At 43.0% G+C, this 24,207-nt stretch overlaps 1 protein-coding gene across 1 annotated transcript in view; it reads left to right on the forward strand.

Annotated features, from left to right (window-relative positions):
* Positions 1–24,207, forward strand: part of LOC139742939 (uncharacterized) — a 97,667-nt gene that overhangs the window by 55,903 nt on the left and 17,557 nt on the right. The window contains exons 5-6 of the mRNA XM_071653446.1: positions 7,573–7,710; positions 11,362–11,505. Coding sequence (XP_071509547.1) covers positions 7,573–7,710; positions 11,362–11,505 — 282 coding nt within the window. The remainder of the gene's footprint in view (positions 1–7,572; positions 7,711–11,361; positions 11,506–24,207) is intronic.

Here is a 24,207-nt window from a genome sequence, read left to right on the forward strand (position 1 = left end):
TATATGTGTGTTTGCGTGTCTACTCCTCTATAAAGAGGTGCGTGCTGTGGCATTGCAGAACACTAGAAGATATGAGGTGTGTGTGTGCTGTAATGTGTGCCTACCCCTTTGAAGAGATACAAGGGCTTGGTGTTCAGGACCGCTGGAACTTTCAGAGATTTTTTTCCCCCCTTTATGATGACATCATTATTCAGTCCTTGGAGCAATTTGTCTCATTGACTTTCAAACGACATGTATGTAATGCAGGGGCACTCTGTGTGTGTCTGTGTGTGAGTGGTATGTGCGTCGTGTGTGTGCGCGTGAACGACACAGTGTTGCCCAGCTCTCTCCATGCAAGGGGGCAGCTGGGCACGGGCGCACGGGAGGGTCGCCTTTGAGTGAGGCAGGAGAGATTCGGGGGAAGAATCTGGAGGAGCATGAATAAAACAATAACAGGAGCTCATTAGATATGGGCAAACACAAGTGGACCGGTGCCTTATCCTTTTCTACACTTCATTCTGTTTTTCATCTGTAAGACTCCTCTTGTTTAAAAAAGAAAAAGTGTTATCCTTCTCCCCCCCCCCCCTTCTCTTTTCTTTCTCCTACACTGTGGACTCTCTGCCCATAGCTCTTATCGTAGGCCATTTCATGTTGGATCTTTGTGAATTTGTGTATCCTCTGGTTGTGTCGTGCTGTGGACTCAAGAATCTCACTGCAACCTTCATTTGACTCTAAATACTCCTCACGCTATGCATTTCAGTTGTTCTATGATTAGTCTGAATCAGATTGTATTGCTTAGCATCCATAACTCTCTTGATGGGAGGACTCGATGTTGGTACAAAAGAACCTCTCAAATTGATTGTTCATGAGACTTAAAAACAGAACAATGTGAACGAGGCTCTGTGTATGAATGGTTTATGTACAAGTACGAGTTATTTTTGCCTTTGAGTGTATTGGTGTATGGCAACCATTTCATTGTAATTAACTAGAAGAACACACCTTGTGTGTGTAGGAAATGTATTCCTGTCTTCTATGGTACAAACTCTTCTCTCTGAATAATGAGAGAAAGAGGATAGCAATTCAAATGAATTACTTAGTGAATTATTTGTCGTCTTGTGCATTTCCGCAGCCCTTTTCCTTCCCTCTCTTTCTCCCCCCCCCAAAAAAAAAAAAAATCTCTATCACTCTGTCATTTCTCAGCTTCTGTAAATGAGATGGATATTGGTGTACAAATTGAGAGTGCCACAAGCTATTTTACAGGTCACACCACCCGAGTCTGCTCGGGCAGACATGGCTATTGGCGCTGAATTCCACCTCCTTCCACTGGGGAGAAGAATGGCTGTCATCTTGGAGACAGCTGCGTATCTAATACCAATATATCTTCAGCCACCCTATCTCCTTCATTATCCCACCCCATTTTATACCCACCCCCATCCCATGCTCAGTTTCATGTTCATACCCTTTTTCCAACTCCTTATTCATAGATCTTTAACCCCCCCCCCAAAAAAAAAAAAATAAATAAATAAATAAAAAAAATAAAAAAAATAAATAAAATAAATAAAAATAAATCTTGTGCCTCTTTTGGAGAACTTCTTTCAATCCTTCTGTTTTGCTATGAGAATGCCAAAACCACATGCCATGTACGATCATGAATTAATATTTTCCTCTTTTGTTCCCATGTCCACGCACAGGAACAGATTTTTCTTCATCTTGCCCCTTGCATACTAGATGGGGTAACTCCAGTTTCTCAGGAATAGTATCGAGAGGCAAACGTTTTGAGGACTTACGCTGTCAGCGCAGAACTGCCGAGAAGCGTCATTCAAAGTGACATCATAGTCATGTGGCGGGAACAGCTATTTATTTTTATGACGCCTGTTGTACGTCATAACCAGCTGCAGCACTTTACATTCAGATGGTCATTGCCAGAATCCATTCAGGTTACCCAATGATTGTGCACTTACCTTTCCCTGCTTTGGAAATGAAATCGGTTTCTCGTAGAAAAAAATGCCTCTTCCGATAGGTACTACGGGCTGAATACATCCCAGTATCCGATGGAGATGATGCTGATGCGTGCATGCGATGAACTCCTACCTGCCAACGAACCAACGTAGCTAATCGTATGACCTCTGTTGGAGTTGGTGTCCTCTCCTCACTCTCATAGTAACTCTCTCCTTCCCTACCCCCCCCCCAATCATCCAGTCCAATTCAATATTGGCTCTATCACGGGCCACTATGCCTACGTTGTCTGCAGTTCATTGTAAAACTGCCCCAATTCCTTTTTCATCCCCATCTCGTTTCATTTCTATTTTCTCCACATCCTCTCCTCAATAGTGGTCCTTTCTCTCCCTCTCTTCCATCTCTCAATATACCTCTCTCTCTCTGCATTTCTTTCTTTCCTTTAAATAAGTCTTGGGGGTTTCAACTCCCGTTCATTCCTCCCCCCATTATTTGATCCACATTCTGGGTTTAGGGGGGAGGTTTCACTTAGCAGTCCTCTCCCGTTTTCTCCCTCATTTCTTGTACCGCCTTGACCCAGCTTTTAGCCGGACCTTTCCCTTATTTGCAGTTGTTGATTGCGATGAGTGATCTTCATCTGAAGTGACAGATCCCAAGGAGGTATATTTCATCTCCACCTCCCTCCCTCTCTCCCCTTCTTTCTCGCCCTCCTCTGCCTCAGTCTTCTTCGTTCTTTCACCCCTGTAATTTTGTCTGCAGTGTTGGTGCATTCATTGGGACGGGGGCAGTCGTAGTAGAGCTCAGATAAGTGATTCACTCTTACTGCCCGCAATTGATTAGAAAGGGAGAGGAGGAGATTCAAAAAAGAGGAAAAAAAAAGTAAAAGAGAGACTCACCTTTGCGCAAAAACAAAATTTAACCAACCACAACAACAACAACAACAAAACCCTCACTTACACAGGCATACTGTACTTCTTCAATGTAGAGTCTGTAGTGGGTTGAATTCACAGATGTGATTCAGAGCTGTATGAGATGAGATGTACGTTTGGGATAGAGAAAAATATAGACCTATACATACATACATACATACGTATGATGTATTTGTTATAATCACAATTGTTAGATGATTGTGTAAGGATAGGCCTTTTTGAGGATTGTCTATATTGCGAGTTCTTCTTTGGTCATCTTTCAGGCACACAGTACAAGTCAATTAGAACAAAATTCACTATGGAATTAGTAGTGTTCGGCACAGGTGTCTTGGCGATATAAGAATGAAGACTGCCATGTTCCGTTGGGACCCTGCATTTAGTTGACTGCTTTGTTCGGGAGTTCGCCAGGGAACGAGGGGACTTCCCGTAGCGGTGAAAGGGTTTAATGGAAGTCTCTCACTGGAATTCCTTCGGCAGCAGCGGAGCCGTATCAGGCCTTGTTGAGCCCTGTGACTCACGCTTCCTGGTTTTTCTTGCGGAAGCTTTTTTTTACGTGTGTGTGTGTGTGTGTGTGTCGTCTTGGGCATTGCACCACTTTACTCAATAGCATCTGCTTAAAGGAAAACTTCAGTCTAACTTTGTTGACTTTTGGGTAGACGTTGTAGGAGTCATTTTAAAACAGTGAAGTTTAGAACCGGAAATGCGATATGAAATAGGAAAGTTGTGGAATTTCACTAATTGACATATTTTCGCAAAACATCGATCATTTTATGGAAATTCTGTGACCCCATGATGTCAAGGTATTTTATGGAAATTCTGTGACCCCATGATGTCAAGGTCTGACTACTCTCCTGTTGGTTTTTACTTACAATAGGCATGGTTAAATTTAGCATCCATACTCTACCTTTAATGAGTCAAGTCTAGAGAAATATGATTCTAAATGATTAGATGACAGGTTGCAAGATTTTCTTTGATTAATTTTGAAGAAACAAAATAAAGAATCGTGCTGTGAAATTGACGTGATGTGTTTTACTTTAATTCTCTCCCTCTCCATCTTTATCGCTAATCTCAGCTGGGTCCCTATGCCGCATCTCAAAGAGACTCATGCCTGTTTTATGTGCATGAAAGCTGTGAACAGTGCCCAACATAAGGAGGGGGGGGGGCATTCATGGTGGACACAGGATGTCAAATATAAGGCCTGTTCACACTGGATAATGGCATTCCAGGACCCCATTTCATAAAGAGTTTGTTTGATGACAACTCTTTGCTGGAATGACAATTGTCATGGTAACGACAAGAATACAGCTTCCTGATTGGCTGTTTGCTGTGGAAAGTTGTCATTCCAGTAAGAGTTGTCATTCTAACATCTTTTATGAAATGGGGCCCAGATCCATCCTGTACATATGACCTACAGTCTACTTGTTATTTCATGAATACTGACCGAAAACCTGCAGTGTTACTGCACTTGAGAATAGATTTTTTTTTTTGCTCGGGAACATGATTGGCAAAGAAGGCTGCACGTAACTGTAAATGTGACATAATAGAAAGCCTTGCCAGCAGGCTGCGAATAGCGTTTTATGCATGGCTACATGGAGTAATCCAAATATTACAGAGGAATTGAAAATTGTCAATTTTTTTTGCAGTGAAGGGTCATCGCTTGTAAAAAATCCTAACAACAAAACTTGCACAAAGAAAAATGCCACTCCAGTGTTGTTTTGTGGTGGTGTTTCAGGTGGCTCTGCCTCACATATACTGCAATGTGGCCAGCTCTGTTCAATCATAATCTGTCATTGTCAGTGTGAACGGCTCCCCGGGTAAGTGTGACTGCCAGAGATTGCCAGATTTCTTGTCGTGTCGGGGCATTCAAATCCTGTGATGCCACAGGTTGGTGTGGCATGCAAAGGGGCACACAGAACCTTATTCAGGATCCCAAGTGCACGGAGGGTAAATGAGGCATCTCCCTTTCCGTGGAATTTCTCATCCGCACTTTAATTAGTTTTCACTTGTGCCTTTCTGTTGCTTTGTCATACAAATTATAGTTTTCTTGTTTGTTTTTTTACCCCCTACCACCCCCTCCCATATAGTTTTCATTGTTTCCAAAAGATAATATTGATGATAGGTTTGTTTTACAGTGCAGAGTATAAGGTTGCATTAAGTATTTATCTTCACAATGCGTTTAAGACTTGATACCACAGCACTGTCTCAAAGGCTTGCTCTCGTTAATGAAATCGCCATCACCATGCCGGGGCTATGACCTGAAAGAGGAAATGCCCTCCTTTTGGAGGACATGACAAAGTGAAATGATCACTTATCATCATATTTCTCTCTCATCTTTCTTTCTTTCATTTCCCCGCCTCGACATTTAATGTCTGTCTGTACATATGTTGTTCTCTTTCACTTTCCATATTTCATTTCCCTTGATGTTTATTTTTTCTAAGCCCCCTCTGTAATTATCAAGTTTCAGGATGTAGCTCTTCACAGAGGTATAGAGTGTGAAATGCAATATTTAATAGCATCTTGTGCTCTTCATACATGCTGGCAGGCGAAACATGCCCACATAGTGCATGTTGGTACCCATAGTGTTTTTGTGGTGTAAAGGGCTAAAGTCAATTGGGTGTGAAGAGTAGATCAAAAAGAAATATTAACCTACATCCTCCTCAATAACCCATCTTCTCTTTGAGATTATACCGTGCTGGTAGATTTGTTCTTAACAGACCTGGTTCTTTTAAACAATGTGTTAAGAGTCATGTTGTAGTATACATGTATTTTTTTATTCATTCAGTTGTTTTTGTATTTGTTGTTTTTTTTTTCGGTGTGGCTGATGTTGAGTTTCATGAAGGGAAAACGTGAGCAAAATTTGATATGTGATGATTGTAAGTACATATCTTTCTATTTGTCCTCATCCTTCCATCACTCTCTATCAGGGAAATTGTGATAATTTCATTCATTGACAAAACAGGTACCATGAATCTTAAGCATGCTCACCGATTTCGGGAAAATACCATTCTCTGCATTCTACAGTCGCAAAGGGAAAAACGAGCATGAGGGATGACTGAGCGTGGTGTGCTTTAATATGGGTTTGATTAATCTCAGGTTTTTCAAGGTGTGAATTTTGCTTTACGTGAGAATTGTAAATTCATTGGGGGGGGGGGGGGGACTCGTGCGCCCCCCACCTTTTGTTCAAAGCAGCAAGAGCATGGTTGTGAGATACTGTACATGAATGGGCTCATTCAGCCAAGGATGTCTTTTATTATGAAGGCACTATCATTGTGACCTTCATATTTTTTCTGTAATCTTCGCTGTCTTCCAAAGGGATATTTGCATAAAGGAAAAAAAAGGTCCTTAGTCCGACCTGTAGTATGGGAAAGAGAAGAATTCCCCGTGTGATGGGAAGAGAACTGTCAAGATATGAATGGAGATAAGGAGTGAAAGGGGGGAAATCTTCAGAGACACTTTGCGAGGGGGAATGCACTTTGCCGCCCCGGCTGGCCGGCCGCTCCGCTGCAGCGCCCTCGACTTGGCAAACTTGTTATCAATGAAGAGGAGCGGGGCTTGAGCTAAATACGAGGAAGCTTAGTCAGATCTGGTTGTCGTCACTTTGTTTACATCAATAAACGGGGCGAGATGAGGATGCTGCCTAGTTTTGTAGAACCCCCCCCTTTTTTTTTCGTTTCTCCTCATGCTTCGTACTTTGCCATTTCTTTGCTCACTTAAATGCAGAGCCAATAGGTTTGTGATTCTGTAAAGAGTATACAGCCATGTTCCATAGTCCTCGGTAGTCCATCTTTGGCATCCCACCCCCCCGAAAAACAGAGAGATGACAAACGCAAACTAATCGTGCACAGCATTCTGATGACGAAGCAAACAGTCCATTTCCTCTTTAAAGGATTAAACAAAGATAAAAAAAGAGATGGCATTCATGTGTCATCTAAAGAGAAAACAAGGGAGAGAGAGAGAGATGACACAAAATTTGATTCTTTGCATGTATCCAGAGAAGAGAGAGAGGGGAAAAAAAAATCATCTTGTCATGTCAAGATAGGGATGAGGGGAGGAGATTGTTGAGACATGTCCAGATTTAGAGAGACTCTAATCATGGCTTAGTTAGTACCTCTCTTGATTAACTCCAGTTTGTCCACGCTAAGTAGTCCCACATGACTGCTGACGGGCGCTCATGAAATAATTTCTCTGCGATATGCATCTGCCAGATATGATTTTGAGCCAAAGTAGGGGAGGATTTAGGTTTGGGGGAAAGGGAGGCTGAGGGGGAATTTACGCAAATCCCAAGTTTTGAGCTCCGAACACACCACATTTTCGCTAATCTCTGATTCCACACAACTGTGCTCACTTGCGCAGACAGGCACACTCATGTAGACACACACATAGCGACACACAAAAACATGCACAACTGCACATGCATCCTCTTTTGCAGAAAGTGATGTAACTATTCCTCTTTTTTTTTCTTGTTTTGGTAACCATTTTTTGGTGTTCATCGTTTCTTTTACTTTCAGGTTGTATGCATTTGCTGATATTTCTGTTATTGAAAGGCTGAACAAGGAGTATGAAAGAGAAAAAGATTGAATGCCATGTAGTAGTGTAAATATGCATTTTGCCTACGTGCTAGTCGGCACACATTGTTGATGTATAACATTCAAGTGTGAATCTCAAAATTGACTTCTTTTGTTTTTCTTCATGTGCTTACGTCTTTCAGGCATCATAATCGAATCACAAGCATCAGTCCGGCGGCACTACGCGGCTTGACGTCATTACACATGCTGGACCTAAGCTACAATCGCATAGGACAGTTCAGAGCGGGCACATTTCCACCGGACAACCGGCTTCATCTCTTGTAAGTATTCCATCACCAGCGCTGAATTAGATGTTGAAAAGTGCGAGGAAAAACCAAAACAAAATAAACAAAGCAAAACGGTGCAGTGAGATCTATATGGGCAGACAAACAGTGACTGTACTACTGAAGCAGAAACTATTACAGTGACTGTCACTGAAGTAATCCCTGTGGTAATTCTTTATCACTATATTGTCTTTTGCAAATCATCAGAACTCTGACATTGCAAGGTTGTGGGTCGCTTTAACCAAAATCTTGCACTATGTTACAAATTTGAATGTTGGTTGAAGTACTCCATAGGAACTGAGCAATCATGCTACAAATATTTTGCTCCACGAAATGATCGTCCAACACAATTTAAAGTTTGGAGACGGAGCTGGTTAATGCAAGCGTCCGAAACAAGAGTTGTTGTAGTTTGTGTGTGGCCCCAGATTGGGGCACGGGTCAACTTTCAACACGAGGGCCTGTGTCAATAATACGGCTTTTGTTACTGAAGGCACTCCACTCCACCAAGTTCTCCGTCAAATATTTCCATCAACACGGCAGAGTGGTCCCCAGCCAGCTTAGGGCGGACGTCCCTTTTCCATTTTCCAATCCATTTTTATTTGCACAATCCCATTTCGGGGCAGGCTCACCTTCTTGCAATCTCCTAAATTGAAGTGCTGTTTTTAGAGCATCTCTGGGCAAAAGAGGTGGGAAGGGATTGTAGTATAAGGGCCGGAGGCAAAAAAGGGGGGGGGGGGGGTGCGAAGGGTAGGAAGGGGGATGCTGGATGCAAAACACGGGAGGATCGCATCAGCCAGTCCCCGGCGGTGATGGATTAAAACGCTTAGCTCTGCAACTGTTTGTCTTAGTATCACGATTGGTCACCTGAGCATTAAGTCATCCAGTGCTTTGAAAACAAGGAGAGAAACAATAACAAAAAGCAAGATAGTAAGAAGGGACAGATAATGCCACAAATAAAGGCCGCCCCCCCCCCCCCATATCTAACTAAAAGGGAGCATTATGGAGAAAGTCACAGGAGGGGAAGTTATGGTGTGGGAGGGGGAAGGGAGATGGGTAACAGTACAACCAGGTCTGGCAATTAAGCTAATGCACGACATGGACACGCAACCACACCTCGCGCATTCACTCGCTTCTCCACCTTTTTCCTTGCTTTATTTTTTTTTTCTCTTTATTATTTTTTTTTACCTCCTTCCACTGGAGAGTCCATTTGCCTGGAGGCAGGTGAGGCAGTGCACGCTGCCGACGCTGAAAACTCCCACCACGGAGGAGTTTCTGAGATGTATGACCCATTTCAATCATTGCTGAATATATGACTCACAATCCCGACCTGATTGCTAACATTATTTGTGGAATGTGCGGTGCACCGATACCTGCAAAAGAGCTATACGCAAAAAAAAAAAAAAAAAAAAAGGAGGAAAAAGAAGTTCTAGAAAGAGAAAGAAGATGAAACCAAAACTCCCAGGAAAGAGGCTGAAAGTGGAACACAGATTAATTTAGTCATATACTTCAGAAAAAATGAGAATTACTGTCTAAAAATGCCACAATTTTCTTATTTTTGTCCGTATGATTACAATCGGATGCCTTGGGTTCGCTAGAACTAATGGTAATGTCCCTGTTTCAGCAGAGAGTCTTCCCAGTTCTCGGCTGATGCATGGCATGCCTCTTTTCTGCATGACCCGTTCCATTGATATTCCTTCACCCCCCCATTTCTTTACTGTCGGTAATATCTTCTGGTGATCCTAACCCCTTTGGTTGCAGGACAAATTCATTATCTAGACAAGGGAGAATACATTTCTTTTTTTTTGGGGGGGGGGGGGGAGGGGGGAGGGAAGGAGTTGGGAACAGCCATACCTGTAATTGATGAGTTAAGGAGGCACATGTCAGATTGATGAGATGTGGCAGACAGGTAGCCAGTTTCCATGGCAACCAAGGACTAGTCATCTTTCAGCCAGCCATGCAGTGAATGACAGTGAAGCTGTCATCAGCCTCATCTGTGCATCCTCTCACTCAATTAAAAAAAAAGGAAATAAAAGAAGGAAAATCTCTTTTGAAAGTATGCCGTAGGAAGAAAGCGAGTTCCCCCTCGATTAAGACTGCTTAAGCAAAGCCGTTGAATAGTGCCGTAGCATTTTGACAAGACCCCCAATGTGTTGTCTTGTCGGCACAGCCCGCTCACATCAAACACTGAGCGCCATTCCCAGCGAGTCCCCATTAGGCCGAGTGTGCAGCGCGCTGTGCATACCAAAGAGAAATTCACTCATGAAATGCTTACGTTGAATTTGCTGTTGATGAAGAATTCCTTTCAGGCTTGCCGACGGCTGAGACTCCGTGATGAATTGTTACTTAGGGATAATGACAGGCATTGTTTTGGGATTCAACAGCACTCCTTAATGATTCATTTTTCCTCCTCCCCCCCCCCCCCCCCCCACCAATATTTCTTTCTAGGCTATGATAAGAGTCGTACTGATTATGATACTCATGCAGTATATTGTGCAGTTAAGGAAAAACTCAGGCAAGACATATTGTATCTCATGCATTGAATGGTATGCAAGTTCTGTTTGCAATGATCCGTCTCCTCACATATATTCTTGGATTCGGCACAAAGAGGGATGAATGAACTCTGTAGAAGTAGCCATTGACGGTTCTACATCTCACTTAATGTATACCCAAGTTGGGTGTATTTTCTACCTAAAAACATTTCTCTTGGTTAAATTCATCCTCTTGAGTATCTTCAAATCAAAGTATTGGCAAGAAATTGATGGCGCCCCTTCAGATATTGACTCTACCTCGATTGGCTTTCCAGGGAAGGTGGACACGGTGGTAGAGGGGTTAATGCGGGGTGATGTGCCTAAGTGGTTGGCAGTCAAGTTGATGCGATCGCAGCGATCAACACCTGTCACGGGAAATGGTGGGGGCAGTTTAACTGCCATAGATCCGATCCCTGCCGGTCGGTGATTGAAGACTGGTCCCTGAGACTAATTGAAGTGGTTGTGATGGGCAGGGCGGACAAAGATGGCAAATGAAGCAGTGACGTTTTATGGGGGGCGGTAAAAGAAGCCGAAGGTGACACGTGTCCGTTGCCAAAGATGGTCGGTTGTTGCAGCATCCTTTGCCGCTCCTGTTTAGCAGGAGTGAGCGGTAGTGGGCTCAAGTCAGGTCTTAGAAAGAGAGAGAAAGGAACTCCGATATGCAGAATGGCAAGTGTGTTTCAGAAAAGAAGAATTTATCTCCAAAACAATGTAACATAATCACAATGAAGTGTTTCTTTCAGTCAGGAAATTCTTGGTGCCATATTGTTCATTCTGCTGTCTCCTTTCTGTTCTGAAATGATTTAGGACGGTTTTAGGGCAGAGTAATCATCCTATGTGCCAGAAATGCAATGATTCTGCTTTTTGTCGTTTGCTTGATTTGAATATGTACCAATGTCAGGCATGTCTTCACAATATTTTCATGGCCTATGACATGGGTTGACAATAATGTAATATATGAATTCTCTTTTCTCTTGTTGTTTTCCATGTCCTTCTTTCTTTATCTCCAATTTCCTTCTCTGGGTGCCTTCTCCCCCTTCCCTCCCCCTTACCTCCCCTCTTACTTCCCCCTCTTATTCCTCCTTCCTTCTTTTGTATCTCGTCTTCAAAACGTCGCCAGATATTTGGAGAACAACCGTATAAGCAGCCTGCAGGAGAGGAGTCTGGACTACCTGCGATCTTTGGAGGTCCTCAAGCTCAACCGCAACCGCATCGCTTCCCTACCCCGCGATCTCTTCACCCACCTCGAGAGCCTGCGACTACTGTGAGTACTACATTTTGCATGCTGTGTAAACCCTTCCCTTCCCCCCTCCCCCTTTCCCCCTGTCTTGTTCTTCAGAAGATTTCATGATCATAAGATATTTCTTGAAGAGATCATATTGCTCTGTTCATCCATTATTTTTATCGCGACCTTTGCCATACGGCCGTCTCCTGTGTGAGATTGGAAGTAAACATGAGTGATTCCTGTTCTTTTCCTACTGCTTGTTTTACTTTTTGTGTATTGTGTGTGTGTGTGTGTGTGTGTGTGTGTGTGTGTGTGTGTGTGTGCATGTTATTATCATATCCGAACTTCCTTGTGTACAAAGTCATTGGTATATTGGCATGGTAGCCCTGGGAGTGTTAGTGTGCACAGAGGAAACCACCAAGAGCTATTCTATGTCATGAATATGCATAAATTTGTAAAAGTAATAATGCATATGTATGAGACTGATGCTACTCCTTGCAATAACAGTCGCCCCCACATCTGTTGTTGGAGGAGCAAGAAATGTTGGTCTGCCATGAAGTTCTGATCCAAAGTTCTGTGTGTTGCTTTGATTTTTATTCACTTTTCTTCCGCTGGACTGGGCTCATGGCTGCATTTCTATTTGGTTTTGAATAGGATGGTACCATATTTGTGCTCCAATATGGCATATAATGACAGAATTCTGGACAGTGCGTCCGATTAAAGCTTACCTACCTATCTGCGTCCATGTAGGGAGCAAGAACCAAAAGCTCCCTCGGAAATTCTGGCAGATTTCATAAGAATATTCACCTCTTGGGGTGCTAAACCAGTTTTGTTTTTTCTTTGTCCAGTTCCACAGTGATGATCTCTATTCATTTGCTTGTATAGTCTTCTATCCACGTGTTGTGCAAGAACAGGACAGCCGCAGCAAGTTGCCAAACAAATGTGTGATACCAGTGCGTCAGGTGTTTTCCATGAAAGTGCCAATTCACTCCGAAGAAACATGTGCTTTTTCTCGTCCTCTCTTTCTGGGTCTTTCTCTTCTTTTTTTTCTAAATTAACCCTCAGGTTCCTGTGCCAACTGCTTGTTGATGTAGAGGAAACAAGATTCCCTTGTTCTCCATGACACAAAGTGTATGCAATGAGAAAGAGAGAGAAGGCTGCCCGTCTCTGAGCAGTTGTTGCAGCCCTGTCAGTCTTAATTGCAGGAAGCATCTGATTACGAGGCCCCTCGTTATCCTATGATTTGGCATTTCTCTTTTTTATATTTCTGTCTTGTTCTGTTTTTCTCAGGATTTCTATTTGTTGTTGTTGTTGTTGTCGTTTTGATAGTACCTAGAAATGGATATAGGGGAATGGTAAATGGAAGGAGGCAATCCAGGTGTGCTGTGGGCAAAAAGGTGTCTTTATTTTGCTACCCCTTTTCCTCAAGGCCGGAAATGGCCATTTTCGGCTTGGCACCTGATGTCAGAGGAATGGCTGAGCGAGAGAAATTGAGAATGAGCCAAAATGTCTCTGAGACTTCATTTTCATTTTCTTCTTTGGCTGTTTATATTTTGTTTGTTTGCTGTTGTTGTTTTTCTCCTGGCAGACACACAGTACAGAAGATAGTGTTGTGTGTCTTTGTCTAACTATGTGTTCAAGTGAAGAATAACTGCACACACAGAAGAGGATGAATGGATTGTGAACAGGATGATGGTATGATAGGACATCAGAGACGACAGACGTGTTTTGCGGTTTCAGTTAGTTTGCATCCGTATTCCAGTTTACGTTTAAAAAGAAACACACAAAAGCCAAGCTATGTCTTTTATTTTCATCAGATTCTCTTTTAAAAAAAAAGAAGATTTCAGATATGTTACTCTGTTCAGGTAAAGGCTTAGACAGGGAATTTATACTTTATCCACTTTCACTGACATCCTTTTTCTTACCAGGAAGGAAGGGAACATGGGATTGATTGTCCGTCATACCCCCTTTTGTGTTGCATGCATTTACGACAGCAAGTTTGAGTACCGGTACATGTATGTCTCATGGATTTTGGTAATCATCCAATACCGGCCTTGTGTTTGATCACGGCGTGGCAGAGTTTGTTGATTCCTCATCTAAAAGCTCGCTATGTGAGTAAGGATTTGGAGTGGGGGAGGGGTGCTGCTCGGACGTGCTGTCACAAATGTCAAAGTAATTTGTAGAAAAGGTAATTCGGCCTTGTCCAGTGTGTTTGCGAGGGACGGCGTCTTGTCGGGGGGAAAAGGTTTAGTGCCACCGGTCATCGCTTGACAGGTGATAGCGCGGAGTCCTCCCTCTGCCACCGTTTCTGAAGGCGGGGAGGGATGCGGGCGTTGTCTCCCCTGAGATAACTGCATTACATAACCCCAGGAAGTGCCTTAGTGTCTACTCATCGTAATGACACGCGTGGTGACTCCCGTTGATAGCATCGTGTCACAAGGGTTGGCTGTCCTGTTCCTCCCGTCCACAGGAGCTTCAGTAGGTTATTGCTGCCAAAAGGTACAGTAGTTGTTGGTAGCCTTCCCTCAGAGTCCTTCTGGATTTCCTGGGAGAGCCGTGTGCAAGAGGACAGTTGGCAAATGAAGATTGCACAAATCAATTTTCGGTTCAAGCCGCTGCCCGGGCATAGTCAGTCCTGAAAAAGTAAATTTGTTGTATTGGGTCGACAAAGCTTAACGAGTGCTGCTAATCACATAACTTACAAAGTTCCTCTGCTGCTTGCCGTACCGATCACTGGTCAGATGTTTGGGAGTGATGTCAAGCAATTTCTCGTCAGATATCAGGGCTGCATACAACATGGCTAAAAGATCAGTCAGTATGCAAATACTACAAAGTCTGCACTTATGCACATACAGAGTATATGTCTGGGTTTCACTAGAAGCAAAGGGAGGTGGAAGAAATAGTGTAGTGATGCTTGACAGGATTTGGGACAAGTTTGTCCTTTTCATCATGAGACTAGAGAACTGCCCCATCTCTTCTCTATCCCCCTACATCATTAACTCCAATCGATGCTTTATCTTTTGTATGATTATTCAAGCAGTGGGGGGGGGGGGGGGGGGGGGGGGGGGGGACTAACACCTCTAGGCCCTCTCACCTCCAATCACAGAAATTAGGGCATATATAATATGTAGAAAGGGAAATGCACAGTAGAAGATGGGAGCATTGACTAGGACAAACAAGAAGAACACTTCTGGTGCGGGGGTGCCATGACGTCTGTCCTAAATGTCACAGCTATCCAACATGTCTGCAAGTTTCTTGGTTGTCCTGGTGTTGTTGTTTTTTTCTTTTGCCCTTCTTCTTCTTTTTCTTTCCTCTCTCTCTCTCGCTATATCTTCTCTTTTTTTTATTTTTCATACAAGTGAATGTACGTTCCGGTACGTGTTGACTTATTTTGTAAGGCTATACCCAGCCATCTCCCGGGAGTGTTTTGCAAAGTGATGCGGCCAATATTGCCGAGATGACCAGGAGGAAGGCTGGAAGTGGGGATGGGAGGGTTGTGGCTGAAGAGGAGGGGGAGGGAGGAGGGAAGGAGGAGCACACCCCGAGAGTGAACTCTTGTTTTGGCGACATCCCGCCCGAGAGCCGTGGGTTCTCCCGTCAGCAACTTGTTATGACACTGCAGCGAAATTGATAACAAGATAACAATATCCATCGTCTGCGCCTGGTGTACTAGAGGACCCTGGATGCGCGATCCTCCTCCTGTATACATGCTATCCCTTAAACGAGTGGAAGAGAGCGAACAAAATGGTGAGCGCAGTAGTGTCATGTTATGACTGAGCTCTGCTGTTGGGCTCAACTTGTGGAGGAAAGTCCATGGATTGGGCTCTATCTAGAAGCAGCTGGTAAAAGTTCGAGATTATGTAGGCACGTGAGTTCCTTTCAGCTGTCCTCCAGGTGCGAAACGAAAACTAAACTCCAGAGCGCAAAAGAAAACTTCAGAACAGACAGCAAACATCCAGTATCCTGAATCAGTCACGACACTTTCTGTCAATATTTTGGTAGGGCTTTGAATGCATGGATACGACACAAAGTGCGGGACAGTTGTGTGTACCTACCAACGTTTTCAAGAAGTGAAAGTTTGATGATCTCAGAAATAGCAACAACAACAATCCCTAAGTCTTCCCCTTACATCAGTTTGCCAATTCTGTACCAAAAAAGTTTCTGGTATCAACAGAAGATCAGAAAAGAATAGGAGGACACTCCCCCCCCCCCCCCCCCTTCTCACAACGAAGTCCAGTGCTTCAGGTTAGTCAGGTTTACTGACACCAGACAAAAAACATGCTATCCAGAGTGGTCAGATTATCAATATCAAAGTACAGAATGCCTATGAAGATTTCCTTTTTTAAGTTTCTGAACTTTTTACATTTGTTTAATGTGTCTTCATCTCTTCTAAAGAAGATATCCAACCTGCATGATAGTGTGCAATGCCCCAGACTGGAAAACATCGGTGATTGATTCTTGTGCTGCGAGTGTCACACAGGACGGAACATTGCACGGCGGTCCCTTGAAGTCTTCTGGGCACCTGTAGCTTTTGTGTTATTTTTATTGTGATTGCTTCTACTCCTTTGGTGCATGCCACATTTCTATTCTCTTCTTTCTCTATCACACTGACATACAGACCGACACACACACACACACACACACACACACAAATACACGCATACATGTTACACTCACATACAAACACACACACACAAGCATATATGCACAAAGTGGACAGATATATCGTGTACATGTCATCAGAACACCAGCTCTGTTTCTACAGCATTAATGATGCAATGATCTTTCATGTTTTCTTTTTCTCAGCTCTCTTTCTCTCTCTTTTTCTAACCCTGTCTACCCCCTTTTTTTTAACCCTCCCTCCCCCCCCCCCCTTCACCGTCAACCACTGGCTGATGTTGATGTAGCGAAAAATGCCTCAATCCATTTCACACTGTTCTTGCATGTTCAAGTGCTTCTCGCATTGTAAATCATATTCATATTGAGAATATTGCCAATGGGGAATAATATGTTGAGATTCCCAGAAAGTTTTTCAGCTGTTCTTGGTTGTATAATCTGCTACCTGCGATATAAAGCATGAAATACCTCTCTGCCAGCTCCCTATAGTGCATTTGCATGAGTTATCGAGCTGTCTTACGGAATCGTCAACATTTAATTGCAAGGGAAGGTTTGTTTTTGTTTTTGTTGCAATCGTTGCTGATATCCCTGGTAGTGGTATTGGATGTTGTACTTTGTGGTCATGTTGGGGGTAGCCTCATGCAGGAGTATTAGATGTGTTCAATTTGACAGGGAAAGCGCGTAAGCTACAAGCTGCTATGTTCGCGGTGCCATTGACCGGCCTCTGTGAACCACAAAAGTCAGCGATTAACCACCGTGAAGTGTTTTGTTTCTGTTTTGTCAAATGAGCTTGGATCTATGTTACATAGCATCGTGAGATTGAAATTGCCCTGGACTCCAAAGAGGCAATTATCTGCTAGACTTTATTTTCTAACCAAATGACTACTGTGAAAGTCTAATGACTTAGTTATGTTCTCTGATTGTAGTGCATAGCAAGTGAAATGAAATGCACAGTGGAGGGAGATGGTCATACCAAGAAGTTACTAATTAAGCTTTCCTAGTACCTCCTTGGTCATACAAGCCCAAGCAATAACTTGGTGTATGGTTTAACAAGCCACACCCTAAGACCTTTAGTGCTTTAGCTTATGTTATCACTGCCTTGGTAGTGTTCATTTTTAATACCCCTATAGATTTTGTTTGTCCCTGTTTTTGTGCCCCCCGGGTTGTTACTGTCCCTGGTCTTCTCTTTTCTCTCTTTTTTTTTTCCCCAGCACCTATCAAATCTGGTAGTTTATAGCACATAACGCTTTTTTTTTTGTTTGGGGGGGGGGGGGGGTGAGGGATGGAAGAAGGGGTAATATAAAAGATGGAAGAGAATTGAATGAAAGAGGGCAGAAGCCACAACCGGCTGCATGCATACGTAATGTGTTAATTTCTATTTTGACAGAGCTCGAATTAGTCACCATGCCCACACTTGTGTCCCGGACGTTTGGCGTTGGGGTAACGGCATCGATCGGCCGTGTGTTATTACCACAAATTATCTGTGCTATTAGGTCAATTGGGAGGCGCAGCCCGAGTGGGGAACCACTGCCGGTGGAAGACGTGGCCGCAGATGCACAAAAAGGCAGGGGCAGTCGTTGGGCATGCAAGGATTATAAACAGCTTATACGGACATATTCGTGAATATTCTATGATGCCTTAGCGTAAGAGAATCATTGTGACAGGGAGTCTCTACCCTTTCCCTATTTATGCAGCGACATCAAGTTCAATTAGCATTTTCCGTCAGACATATCCTGATCTTTGTGATTGAATTGCACTTCAGATTTCTGGCACAAAACATCAGAATTTTTGAACAGCGAAGGAAAGGCAGGTGTTTGGTATACAGTTCGTCCATTGAAATGCTCAAATTGTCTCTTGCCGCAGTGGGAAAATAAACTGCAATTGACATTGTGCTAGTCATGGGGCAATAGCGACCTAGCATTAGATGCTGTGTGGTTGATGCTGTATCAGAACTTGTTACATGTGTCAAGAGATTCTGTAATTCCAGCCCACCACCTCAGTTGATGGATTTCTGGATGATGTTGACTTTGCTTGAAATCCCTCCCCCCCCCCCCAAAAAAAAAAAAAGAAAAAAGAGAAGATGTTAACAGTAACACAGTGAGCATTTGCCACAAATGAAAAACATGATGTGTGAAGTAAAATATGATTTTAGGTCCGTAAGTTACGGTAAAAAATGCCTCAGTCACTGCTGGTTACAAATGACGTGTGGTGACCATTTATGGCATAGTTGTACATATATGACTTTTAACCTTTATTGTGCCTTTTGCTGGTGAAGACTTTATTTTGGTCATGTTTGGGTGGAAAATTTGGTCTTGTGATACTGGCAGAACTGTGTCAAAAGTTTAGGTATACAAGAAAAAGAGGTAAAGCAATTCTTACTCCTCATTGCTAAATCTGTACAGAGCTTTAGCTTTCTCTGAATATGTGTGTTGTTAGTTTTTCTTGGTCTTCTTGTTTATTTCTTTGTTTTATTTGGGGGACTTTAGATACGCTTAAGGCAGCAACTTGGCATATTTGTACTAAAAATAATTGATATTTGGAGACACGGTATCAGAGGCAGTGACGGCATCCGCAATGTGAATCATCAGAACAGATAACCGAGCTGTTGAAAGATCTGAATCAGAGGAAAAGTGAAAGACAAAAAAAAAACAAAAAACAAAAAACGAGGACATGAAAGGGAAGATGGAAGAAGAGCCAGCTAAGGGGTCAGTCCCCATTATCACCCGTTCCAATAATCACCAGAGAATAGGGGGGTTAATTATCAGATTAGCTGTCAGCAACTTGCATTTCTCACTTCTCCAACCTCGTCTGTCACAACGAGGGTTTTATTGGCTGCGGCTCCCGTGCCAATAGGTGACAAAGCAGGTGATTCTTTTGAAGGCTCTATCGCAGGTTTCTGAGATGCAGTCTCTCTCGCTAAAGACGGAAAAACGTCGAACGAGACAGCCAGAAAAGGAAACGAAGAGACATGACGAGAGGAGGAAGTAGAGGAAGAGGGGAAAAAAGTATCATTTTTTTGTTCTATTTTTTGGACAGCTTTCTGGAAAGATGAAATCATTGTCGGCTGATCACTCAAGGATGACATGAGAAGGTGTCTGTTGTGGTAATAGACACATTTTGGCACATGTCATCAGCGCGCTGCGGCTCAGCAGGCCGGGGTTGTTCATTGAGCACTGGTTGTTGGCAAGTCCACTAGTGCACAACCACTGGACCATGCTAACTGAATGCACATGATGTATTAAGTGTCTCACTGTAAGGGACTATAATGTACACATTATTGCTCGTTAGGCTGCTCAAAAACTTTCTCGAAACGTTACTTCGAGATGTCTAATCGGTGCTGAGAGATTGCGATTTGGAAGATTAAAATGTAACTGTGTATTCATGCCAGATAGATTGACTTTCTTCTTTCTTGCCTCTCTGTTTGTTTGTCAGTTTCTGTCTGTCTGTCTGTCTGTCTATCTCTCTGTTGTGGCATTTGGTCTGTGTGTGTGTGTTTTTTTGTCTAATGTATAGGCCTATTGAATGTTGTATTCACGCTTGAAAATGTAAGCTGGACAGAGATAGATTGACCAGTATATCTGGTTCACGTAACGTCTAAACCCAAGGGTGTCTGTGCTATATTCATTTTATTTCAGTGTGTGTTTGTGTGTGTTGTTATTTTGTTTTTTCTTGTTACCTGTGTGTATCATCATACTGTTGGGGCCACCAACCTGTCCAAATAGCAAACGTCCTGTGAGGAAGTGAAGCCACTAGGAAGCATCGTCATTTCTTTTACCTCCCCAACATCCCCTGTGTTTGATTACCTGTGGTTCCTTTGATTAAGTCCCACTGCTTCCCCTCTTCCTTTCATTCTTATTCAGTTTCCAGCAGTGACCTTTGATTCCCCATACGCATCATCACCACTTCCCCTCCCCCTCCTCCAACTCCTTATTCCACCCTCATCATCATCATCGTCATTACCAGATAACTTGTTTGATTACCTATGGTTACCTTGCTTTAAATCTCCCCCTCCCCCTGTTTTCCAGTAACATCATCCCTGAATTTACCTGTGGTTCCCCTCAAGCTTTAATCATCCGTTCTCTCCCATCCCTGGTACAGGATTACTTGTGGTTTCTGCAACCGTTGCCACCCCTCCCCCCATCAACCCCTTGGTGCTTGATTACCCAAGTATGTTGTATTCTATCCCCTCCCCCCCCCCCCCACACACACACACACTTTTGTTGCACTCTGCATCAACTCTAATGACTTTATCTCTATTTTATGAATGAGGAAGGCAGTGTTACATGCGAGTGAATCTTGACAGGCTTAAAATAAACCTTTATTACAAGGTCTGACATTTTGAGTCATACATGTTCCCTCTTGAATTCAACTTTGACTAACCTTCCCACTTTCTCCCTACCCCCCAGAAAAAAAAAATGGAAAAAGAAAAAGACATGTGAATTTAGTGATTGATCCTCCGTGCTTTAGGTAGATTTTTATACTCGCATTTTGAAACTTAAAAATCAATCCCTGACAAAAGTGATCAATCATTTACATGTATGGAGACAAATTTTGGTGAACCATGACATTTGAAGTCTGCAATTTGTGGTTGTGTTTTTCTTCTCCATCTGCCTGAAGAGAGTGGTGTAAGCTAGGATTGTAGGTCAGTTCAAGTCCTATTAATATTCGTAAGTTGTTGCTCTTTTTTGTCCAATCAATGGCAGAGGATCCATAATTAAGCTGTCACCAGCTCCCAGTTATCATGTCAGTGTTTTGTTTTTTGTTTTGTTTTTTTGCCATCTTCATCTTCCCCTCCTCCAGGGGGGCATTTCATGAAGGAACTTGTCGGATAAAATATCTGACAAGTCAATTATATCCGACAAGTTTTGAGAAATTCTTTAGTCTGATTGGCTGATTTCTCTGAACTTGCCGGATATTATTGACTTGTCAGATATTTTATCCGACAAGTTCCTTCATGAAATGCCCTCCTGGGGGGCGTTTCATCAACGAGTTCGTCGGAGGTTTTCACCAACAAATTTGCTATCGGCCAATCAGACGCAAGGATTTCAGTAGCTTTTAACAGTTGTCAGTGTAAATCACTGACAAAAAGTTTCATGAAACGGTCTCCTGTTCTTTATTCTAATTTTCATCTGTCACATGTTCTCACACGATCTGTCCGCCGTTCTCTCATGTTCCTCGTTCCCGACCTCCAGGTGATAATTTCCTCTTCCTTCACCGACTTTGACCGGTTTCGAAGTGCTAGACCTCCCGTCAGCCAAATACCTGTCTTGTCTTTTTGTGTGAAACACCGGGGAAGTGAGGGCAGCGTGCAGATCCTGCTATCGAGATTTAAAGGGGGATTCGTAATGTCAAAGAGGTTCCCTCCCCCGCCCTCCATTTTTTGATGCCATATTAAAAAGAAACAGATGATTTGAAGATAGAGTGAACACTGAACACATGTGAAGAAGTTGTTGACAGGTAGAGTGGATGTTGGGATATCTGTCATTGTGTAGTGTGGGCAATTTTGTGACTATGTTGTTGACCGTAGGAGAAATCCTTCTTCTTGGTGCCTCCACCCAAGACCAAAAAACAAACAAACAAATGATTTAAATCTTGAATGTGTAGTGAAGCCTGTTTTGTTGATGTTGCTAATGCTTCCTTGGTTATAGGCTGTGTGATAACGTTGTGTATTCTATATATTTGTTTATGGTTTAAGCTTCAGGGGATACATGTACCACCTGTATGTCTTCAAGAAAGTATGAAATTCATAACATTTCCCCACACAGGACCAAAGAATGATATTCATAAGGCCAGATAACCACCTGATACATGCCAACTGAAGAACTTGTTCAATGATCGACAGGCATTCAGCCTTATATTCTTGTATTGGGGGTGAATGGCAGATTAAGATGAAAGTCAATTCTGTTTGTAACTACCTGTTGCCTTGCTCAGAACTTTGCGTGTGAATGGGCAGACAGCAAGTAAGACTGCCCTCTCCCTAGCAGTAGTTTTAGAAGTTCTGGAATCAGTGTGATCACTCAAGCCAAGAATCTCAAGTCCAAGGCTGCTTTACAATGAGCCCATTATCTGCCAAAATGGCCTAGGCCAGGGATGGGTAGGGAGAGACATTTTGATGAAAATCTCTTCCTCTTTTTTTTTTTTTTTTTTGGGGGGGGGGGAGGGAGGGAGGGGTGACTTATTCACAGTTTGCTATACGTTACTTGTTTTTTTGGCATTTTTATGAAATAAACAGATAAACACATTGTTTACACGTAATCAGAGAGGGGACAGGCTGACTCACAGTATGGCTGTGCAGACGTAATTAGGAGAGGAATGTGTAATATCCCAGGGTAAGCTGGCATGATCAGTTCTTTTCAGGCCTTTTGACACCGAAGTGTTCACACCTTGTACGTCACAAGGTCGTGTTGTTATTGTGGCTGTGTAGTAGCTGGATGTTTGTTTTTTCTTTCAAATACAAGAATGTGTGGCCAGAAAGCTACATTCCCTGAAACTAGAGAGTATTTGTGAGATTTATTTAATTATTAATTCTATTTTTTTACAAGTCATGTAGATGTTCAAGCAAGGATAAACTGGTATCTCGATCCGTAGTAAGATCATTTGTTGATCAGTCTTTGTGTCGGCCTACTTGTTTACATCAGTATTGAAAATACAAAGCACCCCAATTTTCCTCTTTGCTAAATGTTCAGTTTTTCAAAATGTAATCATCTCATGTTATGGTCATTTCTCTCCACATTGTTTAGATGCTGATTTCGGGGGATGCTGTTTTCTCCCTTTTTCTTCAAAATTTGTAAATATTGCAAAAGAGATACTGCATAGTCACATTGAACCAATTGGAATATTTCAGACACATAAAATGTGAGTCAAAATCGTAATGGCTACTTACTCAAATTTTGCTGATCTTTTCTTTTCTTTTTTGTTGTTGAAACACTTACATTTTTAGTAACGAACAGAGGTACCTCCCTCAGTAAGGTGCATTTGGTTAAACAGCCAACACTTTGAACAGCACATCTTGTACCCGATGTACATACATCATGCCATAGTCAGTGGGGGTACTTACGTGAGGACATTTAAAACGTGTGACATTCTATTCTCCAACTGACCCCTGCCTGGGGAGGGATGGGGAGAGAGAAGGAAAGAAAGAGAGAGATGAAGAGAGAGGGAGAGAGAGAGGGAGAGAGAGCGGAGGATGGTGCACACAAGAAGAGATCCGCGACTGGCAAGCATTGCATAAAATATATTCCCTTCCCATTCATGTATTCCCCTATGCCTATTTGTATTCCCCCCTCGACTGCACGGCAGCTCACAGAACACTCAGGAGTTCTGCTTTCATGCTAGTCTCCTATCCAGGCCCTAGCTTGCTTGTGTTCCATTCATTTAGGGGGTAACTCCGATGGAAAGTGACCTTGCCTTGCGTGCAGCTGCAAAGGAGTGGAACATAGTGACATTGCTTACCTTTAGAGTTCAGTCTAAAAGGATTCACTGTGAAGACAGTTGCATTGTTGAGGGTTGAAATTATAAACGAAGAGAGCCAGCCAACCAGTAGCTTTCGGCAGAGTGCCAGATAATGGTTATAGAGTCGTCTCATTCTCGACGTGCAAACGGAAATGACTGTACGCTCGTCCACTTTGCTATTAATGACAAAATGTTCAGCGCTGAACCCCTTTCATTAACGGTGCCGCAAACGTAGGTTTGGTTTTATGGAGTGATGAATGCATTCATGTTGGGGGGGGGGGGGGAGGTTGTTCCAAGGACGGGGTCTGGGCTCTCAAAACTAACAGCATCCGGGCGCTGATGTCCCTATCAAGCTGACAAGTTTTCTGGCCGCGCTTCTCCAGGTTTGATTTCGATTATGCAGCAGCTCCGCGGCCCTGTGCTGGGTGTGACTCAGCCATCGCCCCGGTTTGGTTACATTCCCTCGACGGTCCCACTGCTGCTGTCCACTTTACTTCCCCCCCCCCCCCTTCTTTTTTTTTTTTTTTTCTCTCTCTCACTGTCCTGTCTCTCTACTCCTCCTTCGTTCATTTCTCCATCCATTGTCCCAACTTCTATGGCATTTTCTCATCCTTTTCTGTCACACGCATCTTTGTACTTATCCTTCTTTCCCGTACCTGCCTTCTATCCGTT

This window comes from Diadema antillarum, unplaced genomic scaffold (assembly GCF_040938485.1).
Source record: "Diadema antillarum isolate AM-2024a unplaced genomic scaffold, OU_Dant_1.0 seq00001039_RagTag, whole genome shotgun sequence".
NCBI classification, from domain to species: domain Eukaryota; kingdom Metazoa; phylum Echinodermata; class Echinoidea; order Diadematoida; family Diadematidae; genus Diadema; species Diadema antillarum.